Source organism: Coffea eugenioides, unplaced genomic scaffold (genome assembly GCF_003713205.1).
Source record: "Coffea eugenioides isolate CCC68of unplaced genomic scaffold, Ceug_1.0 ScVebR1_743;HRSCAF=1473, whole genome shotgun sequence".
Classification (NCBI taxonomy): domain Eukaryota; kingdom Viridiplantae; phylum Streptophyta; class Magnoliopsida; order Gentianales; family Rubiaceae; genus Coffea; species Coffea eugenioides.
The window spans coordinates 24,706-36,417 of NW_020864610.1; the positions used below are offsets into that span (position 1 = coordinate 24,706).

At 35.2% G+C, this 11,712-nt stretch overlaps 1 protein-coding gene across 1 annotated transcript; it reads right to left on the minus strand.

The window, feature by feature from the left end:
- Positions 1-6,995: 6,995 nt before the first annotated feature.
- On the minus strand, positions 6,996-10,694 carry LOC113758815 (disease resistance protein RPM1-like). The gene is made up of 2 exons (XM_027301536.1): positions 10,525-10,694; positions 6,996-9,711 (listed from the first exon to the last, which is right to left on the minus strand). Exons 1-2 carry the CDS (start codon positions 10,692-10,694, stop codon positions 6,996-6,998), a joined length of 2,886 nt encoding a protein of 961 aa, XP_027157337.1.
- Between the last annotated feature and the right edge of the window lie 1,018 nt (positions 10,695-11,712).

Here is an 11,712-nt window from a genome sequence, read left to right on the forward strand (position 1 = left end):
AGATTTGTACTAACTTGCAGATCTTGATAAAAATCTTTTGTGTATATAAGGAAAACTCAACAATCCAAACCAGTAATTTTATAGTCTTTTCTAGAGAGAGCAAGTTGAAAATCTATTTGGAATTTCTATAAATTCACACCACCAAAATCATAACACTATTCAACTTACCTAACTAGCCTGATAAAAGAACAGATAAGAAGTTTTTTAACTAGTGACTGCGTGATCCAAACCAATATATATGTGTGTATCTAAAGCTTTCTCCAACAGCAAGCTCTTCCGGGTTTTGAGGAAGTAATCAAGAAAGAGGATAGCTTTTGACGAGGACAAAATGACAAGAATGCCATTTAATTTTGTGACTACGTATTATACTTTGGGACAGAAATAAAATGATATTTAACTCTAAGACCATCACAATATTTAGTTTGTCAATATTATTTCACTATATAAGAAACCAAGGAAAATCTGATGCAATTTTAGGAAGCTACATGTTTTTCGATTGAGGGATAAACGCTGTGATTCTGTGGCTAGTTATTCATGTATGACGGATTTATTTGTTTAGTTTTTTTCTTAGACACAGAGCAAGAAGTTGATGAGCTTCTTAAATCCCATTTTGTGCTCCTAGAAAATTGGCAAATCTAGAGAAACTTTTAGAAATAAATCAAAAATTGGGATCATACCTTTTGTTATCTAAAATTGAAGAGTGAAATGAAGATTGTCATTCTCAAATTTGGCACTATGCTATATGCATTGCAATCAATATATAGATAGTAGGCAAATTGATTCCTCTACTTATTAGCTGAAAGTGTTGAGCTCATGATCTCAACATGACTTGATATATGCTCTACATGGTACAACAATTCATATAAGCTCATCCTTATTGACATAGACATAGTTACATACACAAAACACGAACACGAACACATGCACTTCCTCATTTTGAAAGGTCCAAATGGTCCAGCATGCAAAAGAAAGAACGATTCCCCGAGAAATGCAGTGATAAGGTGAGGGGATAGAAGATGTGCAGCAACTTTTGAGCCACACTTTGAATTCTAGATCCTGGTGTTGAAGATTCCAGGGTGGTTTCAGCTTTATCCAAAAAGTTTGGGCTAGAGGGCAAGTCCGGAAGACATGGTCCAATTCTTCAGATTGGAGACGTTACAGAAAGAATCCAACACAAATTTGATGGTTTTAAGAGAAGTTAGACCAGTTTTGGAAAGAGGTTGATGTCATCAACGGAGAGACGATGAGAAAGAGAGTCCATACTTCAACGTTTTGGAGGCCGAACCCCGGGTCTCCTGCTTGAATTTGTTAAAGATTGATGCAAGACAACCAACACAGAGAGGGGTTGTTTTGCCGGACGCTGCATAGAATAGAACTTGATTTACACTCAACTTTGCCCCATTCCATCCTGCTAGACAGCTACTTCCAACCTAAACTGTGAAAGGTTGGGTCATCATGACCTTGTTCATTGCCCCAAACTACTTCACACCATTCCTGTTCCAACCGCTCCACCGGAATATAGGCCGTGGAGAAATCTTCCAACTAAGCCCAAAGCTATTCTAAAACGTTACGGAAAGAAACCTCTGACCCCACCCTCAAATACTCAAAACATTTCAATTTCAAATCCCACCACCCAACCCAAGCCCAAACACCTTAGTTAATCGCGGCAAACAACATTATATGTGATATTGGTTCAAAAACCCCTTCTGACGGGAGACTGCCAATGCAATTACAGACACAAACACAAAGCACATCTATAGAAGGCCTTCATGTGTGAAAACGCATTTTCATGTACACATACTGGCCTAAAAAACTGAACCCTTTATTGATTAGGGCTCCAAGGGCGCCCTTTCCACTAATTTATAATTTTCCATAATAATTCTACAGCTAATCGCAGGAAATAGAAGAAAATGTGCAACTATCATCCAGCAACGCAATAACCAATCTATCTAGAGGTAGTAATATGTCTCAAGCTCCAATGGACTATCCATACCCAAAGGGGTTTTGGACGGGATGGTATTCTAATTTTAATATTGGGTTAAAATGGGACTAATCCCATTTATACCCATTAATTGATGGGAAAGTTTGGGAAATTCTTGGGTACCCATTGGGGCCTAAGTATCTCACCAAAAATTTACCCAATCAATTGTTATATGACCCAAGTGAACCACTTTTATTCTTCCAATTAGATCCTTCAGTTTTTCCTTGTAATTATACTTAAAACCCCTATCTAGTTTTCTTAACTCTTTCGTCCCTTAGAAATCAGTTTTTTTTTTATTTTTTCCTTTTTCGTAAAAATTCTATCGCCAATCTCAATTTAGAGTGCTTTTTGAAAAATATCAAAAGAACGGAAACTCAATGGTTTTGAGCTCTTTTTTTAGTAGAATACTGATCAAAATGAATATTAGGAGTAATATGGAAGTCATTAATTTGTAATCCTATCAGAAAATACTTTGTCCAACCTTGGTAGTTTAATGATGGTTCAAAGTTCTAAACACCATTTATTTATCCTCATTAACACAAGTCCTTTTAAGTTTTTATAGGACTTATTTGTTCCTCAACTAAATTTAGCAACATTGGAAATTAAAGATTAAAAAATATATATATACATAGAAAATAAATAAAAGAAAATTTGAGGGAAAAAAGAATTCAAGAAAATATAAATTCACAATAAGACTAAAAGAAATTTAATAAATTAAAAGTATTAAAGTTATATAAAAAAAAAAGAATTAAAGAAAAAAATACAAAAAATAAACTTGGATATTGGACGGAATCAATCTAAATCCATTCTAAAGTGATCCCGTCCAAATTAGTTAGTCCTAAAATAGATATGGGTAAGGTTGGACCCAAATTCATATTACTCGGTTCCATCTCAAATCCAAGAAAATCCTGCGAATCCCGCCCATTTTGCCACCTCTAAATCTTATCACAACAAATTTACTTCTTTCCCCTTCCTTCTCATGTTTTCAAGCCAATACCACCCATGTCTAGACCCAACCAAAAACAGAGAGGGAAAAAAGTGCAGTAAAGGTCTTTATCATATCCTAATCAAAGTGTCAAACATAGGTAAATTACAGAGAAACTTCAAAATTGAGGTAAATTCTACAAAATGGTGTAGTAGTTTCTAACATTTTTATGATAAAGGCATTTTCAACCACTAAAAACTAGAAAAACAACAAACACAGATTCATATGTGGTATTAAATAGAGCATTCACAAACTAGAAATCCAGTGCTCTATCCTATATAGCAATAAAAGTTTGGGACCCATATAATATGGCTATAAAAGAAAGTCAACTAGCCAGTTTGGCTATTGGTAAATTTCATTTGGTCCTTTGAACTCCAAAATCTCAATTTAATTGAGTCAAATTGGAAAAGTTTCTATTTGGTCCTTTGAAATACTTTGAAAGTATCAATTTGGTCCCTAACACAAAATCTCAATTTGAATTAAAGACTTCAGTTTAGTCATATAAAGTGAGAAGATTTTTAAATTTAGTCTTCCAAATGTATATAATGCTAGAAAATATAGAGTAAATCTTATATACATTGTCAGTGTAAATTAACTTTAGATAGATGTTATACCACGTTTATTATTTTATGAAAATTATTTTAGTTTTACTAAGGTATGAATTTTGACATTTGAATTGGGACAAGTGATTTTCACTTCAAATCACCATGCAAGATAAGTTGGAATAGATTGCAAAAAGTGGAAAAGTAAATACATTTAGCAAGCAAAACTATGAAAACAAAGGCAATGGATGGATAGACCTATAGGTTTTTCTCGAAATTGATTTTCATGAGTTTTCATAGTTTTAGTTGAGATAAGCTCTAATTTTATTAAACTGTTGATTTTTTTATTTGTATTAAATTCTATTTAATTAATTTCTATGTAATTTAATATTTTATAAATTTATTTGCTTATATCATAAACACATTTTGAATCATTTTTTTTTATCTTACATACATCACATCAAAAGAATTCTAGCTTTTTTTTTTCAAAAAATTATCCCAAATAATCTCCTATTCAAATCAGTCGTTCCAAGGCTTTTATGCACTACCGTTCAAGCTACACTTATATCTTTCAAGACCTTCCACTTATAAAAAAGAAAAAAAAAACTTATATTTTTCATTAATGAAAGAAGCTAAACTTAGTTACCCAACAGGCTATGCACCTTCATTAATGAATTGGCGCACAATAATGAACCATTAGTATAAACTCATTTTATACTAACAATGTATAAAAGATTTATTTGAAAATATATAGATAAATATTTTCTACACTATTTATATATATAAACTACAGGGTTTATACACGCACCGTATGCAAAATGTGGAATTCAAATTCAAGTTTGGATGATGTAATATGTATCTCAATCATTAATACACGCTATTAGTGTAATGATTAATCTGAAAATATTATATCACTAATTATAAACGAAAGTTTTGTTTGTCATTTTATGAAGCACGTGGTTGTCTTGGTAATTTACACAATAAAATGTATTACTTTACGAAATTTCAGTTCCCAAAAAGTATAGTGAATCAAAAGAGGAAACTACATTATTTAACTAATTTATACTTTCAAAATAATTTTAGAAATAAAATCAGAAAAAAGAAGCAAAAGAGCACAATTTTAAAGAGCTTGTACTAGTTAACATTAAAATTTTTAAATTCAGTATTATTTAGTTTTCTTAAGATCAAAACAAGTTTAAAAAAGTTGAAAGTTTGACTTGTTCAATTGAATCAATTAACTAATGAACTGAAAGTTCATTCAGTTCACTTATCAATCCTAGTGTAAAAACATTAAGTTGAAGGGAATTAGTAGCTGAATTTTATATTATTCATCTTATGGTCTTGCTTGTATTAGAAGCCCCTAAAACATATTAAAATCATTTCCTTACTTCATTATATTTTTTCTTTTATTATTCCTTCATCTTGTTCTTGACAAAACTCCCCCATCTTGGTCAATTTAGGTTATGCATTTACTTAGTTTAATTTTTCTTTGCTTTTATCTTCAATTTTTACAATTTTGTTACTCTCACTTATTTAAGCAAAATACGAACGCATAGGCTGGTACACCTAAGTAACTAAAGGAGATATGATTTTAAAGTATTGCTAAAATTTCATTTTCAATATTTTCTTTAGGCGGTGGATAAATGAAAAAAAAGAAAGTAAAATGTGTATAGAGAAAAAAATTTGATACAGAGAAAATGCATGGTAAAAAAAGTAAAAGGGATAGAAATAAAATGGATGAACAACAGAAAAGAAAACAAATAGAGGAATGAAAAATGAGTCAAGATCCATGGGTCAAGAGTATTTGATGAAAAAACATGAAACTGTGAGAGTCAAAGTGCAACTCTACCAAAACTTCATGGGATTTACTATAATTCACCTTCCACCACATATAATGAGAAATTGAAGAAAAGGTAAGAGTTGAATCTTGATCTTCCAGGCGACCAAGGCCGGTGGTGACCGCAAGGCCAAAGGCCTGGTGGCTCGCCTTTCTTTAGATTACAGAACCAAAAAAGCCACATTACTCTGCACATTTCCGGGACTGACATGACATTATTCACTGACTTCGTTATACATTGTGTGAGTCTTTTACCACAAAAACGATAAAGACGACCATACTATACATCATAAGTATCCCAAAATTGAATGGTAAAAAAAGATACAAGCTTTTTTGTTTTTCTAGTATAGTTAAAAGCCCGTATGAACTGAAGAAACTCTACTCAGGAATGGATTGGGATTTTACTCCTCCTCACCATTTCCTCAAAAGCTAAGCTGAAAATTCTCCCTTTCTTTTTTGCCAATTATTTTTCAGTCAAAAGACTACGCGAAATTGAGGGGCGTCGGAGCCTTGAGCCGGCAAAATCTCCCATCGGCAAGGTTTGAGCTCGTCGGAAACAGGGGAGAAGCTGGCGAGGGTGACCTTATCGGTAGAAGCGGCAATGGAACCAAATTCGAAAACGGTGATATCAACTGGTGGTGGGCCGGGCCTCCACTGCTCCGTTCATGCCGGGAACTTTAGAAGCGGATTGGGTTTTAACAGGTTCGGGTTTTTGGGTCACGGGTTTGGAGTTGGTATTGTTTTTGGTTCCCTTAAACCATGAAAAAAATACCAATTGGTGAATCGGTTATGCTGCTCAAAAAGAGGACTTTTACAGAAGAAAGGGTACTGGGTGTTTTCTGGGCGTTCCAGTTTTATTTGAGGAAGAAACGAAGAGAGGATAGCTTTTGATGAGGGCAAAACGATGACAATGGCATTTAATTTTTGTTACTAGGAGTATTATATTTTGGGGCAGAAATAAAAGGATATTTAAATGTTAGATGATCATATCATATAGTATTTAGATTTTCAATATTATTTCACTGTATAATAAACTAAGGAAAATCTGACGCATTTTTAGAAAGCTAGAGTTCATATTTTTGGATTCTGTGGCAAGTTATTCATGTAGTACGATGGATGGATTTGCATTTTGGCCTCCAACTCTTTGGTGAGTCACCCTTTTATTTGTTTAGTATTTTTTTTCTCTTACATACGCATCAAGAAGTTGAGAAGCTTCTCAAATCCCATTTTTGTGCTCCTAAAAATTGGCAAATTGAAGAGTGAAAAGAAGGTTGTCATTCTCAAATTTCGCACAATGCTATATGCCATTGCAATCTTTATGTAGACTTACGGGCAAATTGATTCCTGTACTCACTACGTCTTTATCATAGAGCTCATGATCTCACAAGTGCTTATTTGGGGAGGTAGGTAAGAATGCTTCATTTGCTGAAGTTAAAATTAAAGAAAAATAGTCAAAAAAATACAATAACAAAATGCAGCATATGAACAAGATGATGATGCGATGCACCATACTACACGTAGTGGAGAAGATAGAAAACATCAGAAACTTCTCAGAAAAACAGAACAAGAGAGAGCAGTGTAGTCAATAACAGGAAGGGCACAAGAAGGCAAAGCAAACAGAGAAAGGAAAGCCACGGGATGCTGCTAGTGCTAGGCAAGGATTGTTTTCTTCTTCTTCTTCCCCCATAGCCGGCGGATTCTCCATTTCCCATCATCGGCATAGAAACCAATGACAATTTCAGGAATGTGTGCTATTCTTCTGTAATCTTCACTTTCTTCCTCCTGATTCTCGACCTTTTCCATCAGTCGAGAACTCATCTCATACAAACCCAGCTCTTGAAGATGGCTTAAGTGCTGAATACCCCAAGGTAAGTCCTCTAGTAATGGAAGCTGTCTCAGAATTAGTCTTTGGAGATTTGGGCACGCACCCTCCTCGATTGTCATCCTTCTCAACCCTTCCATTTTCCATAGCCACAACAGTTTCAGTTTTAGGAACCCTCCAGCCTTGAAACACAACCTTTCTCCCTGGTAAGATCCACAGAAAGTAATTTGACCCAAATTGGGCAAATGTTGGAGGAATTCAAGCGGATCCTCCTCAGGCCTTAAGCCGCTCCAGTACAAATCTATTCTTACCAAGTTTTGAAGATGAGTTATCCATGCTGGCATCGTTTCTAAGCGGCCATGCACAAGTAGCACACGAAGAGATTGAAGAAACGAACAAGAAGTAGAAGAAGAAAGGAAATGTTGATGATGATTTAGATCAATTATCTCAGAATCATCACCTATTCCAACTGAAGCAACACTTAATTGCCGAAGGCTGGTGAGGTTGACAAGGGAGGAGCAGAGCTCCTTTCCATCTTCTCTTCTCAACTGTGTAATATATAGGTCTCTTAATTGGATCAATTTTCCTATCTCTTTAACTATTACAGACCCACTACTTGCATCTATGGTGTTTAATGTTTGTAGAGCGAGAAGCCCTCCCAATTTTGACGGACCTTTAAACCCATAATATCCACAATCATCATCTGAAGGATCAACTGCTGCGACTACTATGAGATGCCGAAGCTTTTGCAACTTTAGGATTTCCACGGGCAATTCCCTAACTCCAGTGTTCCCCAAATTCAGATATTCCAAATGTTGAAGCTTTCCAATGGCTTTTGGGACTCTTTCCACTTTTGTACCATATAGGCTCAGATATGTGAGATGCAACAAGTTGAAAATCTCAGTTGGTGTTTCCGCTATCTTTTCACCTTTCAAATCCAAAACCTTTAGCAACTTACTGCTCCTTAAAACTTCACATAAGAAAGTTTTGGATAGTAATGGGTTGGTGGAACTAACTGTGATGAATGATCGAAGGTGTTTAAAGGAATAAAATTGTCTTTGTTGGTGATGTTGGATGTTGCTACTGTTACTACTACTATGGACTACTAGACGGCGTACCTTCTCAGATGGCCACGTCATTGGTTGTCCAGTAGTAATTGTCACCATGTTTTGTTCCCTTGACTTGATGAGAATAACTTCTCTCAATAGGTCATGGATTCGACACGTGAGGGGTGATCCTTCATAAAACACTTGAGTCACTTGAATTAGGCTTCTACTGATGAGTTCACCGAGATAGCCCCAGGCTACATCTTCAATACGCATTCCTTCTCTCCATTCTATAAATCTTTCAGCAATCCATAATAGAACCAGCATTCTGCATTCTATTAGATAATCCTCCGGATAAATGCTTAAATACAGCAGACAGGGTTTGAGATGCGAAGGCAGATCATTGTAACTCAGAGAAAGTATCCTTTTAACTCTCTCTAACTTACCGGTGCCTTCTAATTCACCCCCAAGACTGTGTTGAACGATCTCCCATTCATCTATTCTGCTCACGTCCTTTGAAGCCAAGAGCCCACTGATCGCCAGAATTGCCAAAGGCAAACCATCACATTTATCCAATACGGCTTTTGCAACATCCATTAGGTGGGCGCGGCAACGATTTCCTTTAAAGATCTTGTTACGAAATAGGGTCCATGAATCTTCAATTGATAGTGGCTCCATTTTGTAGACATAATCCTGAGATTCTGTGCAAGAGGCAGAGGCAACATCGGCTTTTCGTGTTGTTAGTATGGCACGATTGCCGTAGTTACCCTCAGGCAGTGCAAATTTGATTGCATTCCAAAATTCCACGTCCCACACGTCATCAAACACAATTGCATACCTTCCAGCTTGTTGAAGAAAATCTTTGACAAATTCTTTCAACTCAATGGTAGATATAGACTCGATGAATTGTGGGACTGATTTGTTCAATTCCTTGTGCAACTGCCAAATCAAGTCTCTCAGGAGCTTTGGAAAGTCGCATGTTTGAGAGACGGTAACCCAGGCACGAACTGGGAAATTCTTTCTAACATCTGGATCTTCATGGACCTTTTTGACTAGGGTTGTTTTCCCTAGTCCAGCCATACCAACCACTGAAATAACTTTGAGTTGGTGATCGTGGCCCTCGAGAAGCTTAGAAATCAGATGTTGTTTGGGCTGGTCAATGCCAACCAATTTTGCTTCCTCCACTAGAAGTGCATCATCCCTGCTATAGCGCCATGAGTTGGTCATGGTTGACGATCCAGCGACACGGTCGTCGATGCCAAATTCAACTTGGTATCTCTGACGTCCTTCTGAAATATTTTTTATCCTGGACTTTATGCTTTGAATTTCACTGGCAACCTGATGACGAGCTCGCAAGCTCTTAATGGCTTTGAGAATTCTCTGAAGAGAGCCACAGAATCCATGATGTCGGTAGCCAGCAAAGCGAAGTACAAATTCATCGAGAACATCTTCAATGTCATAAGCAGTTTCGCGCACTTGCTTGATCCATTCTTGGAGCCTGGGATTAGATGTGTCAAAATGGGTGACTTGGACGGATTTGAATTAGGTAAAATGAGTAATGGGTATAACTAAGTCAATTCATTTATACCCATTTAATTAGATCGGTATAAATGAATAAGTTAAAAAATGAATTAGGTAACCCAATTACCCATTTATAACCCATTTATTTTAACTTTTTCTATACTCATTTAAATTCTTTTTTGCAAACTAAGTTATCAATTTATACCGCTCTTTGTACCCATTATTAGTTTTAAATATTTACTTATAATACTCAATACGTCTAATTACCAATTTTTTTCATTGATACTTTATGTCGCAAAATTACATATTATTTAGTAATTGAATAATAAGAATATAAAAATTTGAACTAAGTACTATAAAAATTAATATAAAAACTTAATCCAAAAATTTTGAACCCCTAACATTTTTTTCATATATAAATTTAAAATTTCATTTTAGAAAGATAAGAAAAGAGGTTAAAACTTATCATAAATTGGTAATGCTGAAAAATGAGTAAATTAACAAACTAAGAGAAAATAAAATAATAAGATAAACCAACAAATAATAATAATAATAAAATAAAAGTAGTTAACATCATGACAAAATGAAAAATCTGAAAAAAATGGGTGGGGGAAGAGAATTCTAAATAGGTTAATTGGGTTTGATGGGTTAACCAATAATATCCATTTATTAAATAGATATTATTGGATAACTCATTTATATCCATATAAAAAAATTAAGATACCATACCCATCTATTCATAGGCGTGTATGAGTAAATTTAGTTAAGTGGATTGGTTTGCCACCCATACCTGGAATCATCATCTTCTTTTGCTTCAGCCACTTTGAGGAAAGCTTTCATATGGCCCAACTCATCCTTGATGAGTTCGACCTCTTCTCGAAGCCCTCCCAGTAGGCTTCCCTCCTGTCGGAGTAAGGTTGCGAGACGATCTGAAACAAAAGAGACAACAGTTTCTGCCATTTTATAGTTTTTTGTTATTTTTTTTTCAAGAAGAAGAAGAAGGAGGCAGGGTTTTAGCTTCTTTTTATATGGTTGAGTAAAAGAATGGTTTTAACTTCATATATTTTTTGGTGCCTGAGAAGGATTTATTACATAGGAAGGAAGACCCTGGTGGGGATCAGGTTGATTCCATCGGAAGTAATGCTCTTTTTCTACCTTCCTTGTTCCCCATGGTTTGGAATTTGTCGAAAGAAAGTTGAAATGATTTATTCTTTCTTCACTTTCGAAAATTAGTATCATAGTGAGAGCTGAAGCACCACTTTAGGAATAAATCAGCCCTTACGAGTAAGAAAAGAGATAAACAAACATGGCTTTATTCTTCTTGTCCTTTTTATTCTTACGTCAAGTCTTAGCTATATCATCTTCAAAGGCTTTCAAATAAAAGAAGCACATTCTCAGTGGGTCTCTATTATTCCCATCAATGACATTGCTGGTAACTTGTGCCAGAATAATGCTGTTTTTTTTTTTGGGTCAAGAGTAATGTTGCTTATGATCTTTGATGTGCAAATCTTCATTTGACCAGAAATAAAACTAATCCGGTTCAATATTCTGTGTCACTGTCACCCCACAATAAAGGAGAAACTAGTTATGGTCTCTGAAAACTTTTTTAAACTTTTCATAGTCCAGTCAGACTTGACAAGATTGATAGTGGGGCAAAGTTAATTTAATTGTTTGGTCCCTTCTAAAGAGTTTTGTAAGTTTGTCCATGCTCAGAGGAATTCGAACTAGTCTGCTCTGAAACATCCAATGGATGAATGCTATTCCTTTTTGGGGTTTAATTCTGCCTCTCTTTATTCACTAGAAAAAGAGAGAACAAATGGAGGGCTTGAATTGATCTGAGCAATCGTTTTATTGACTGTAGAATGTGCATCAGCAAATCTGAGATGAATGTTGGAACCAAGTCTTCCTTTCTATATTGTACTACAAAAGTACAAGGAAACAGATTCAGTAGCACGTTGTTTGTCTTTTGTGTCTTTTC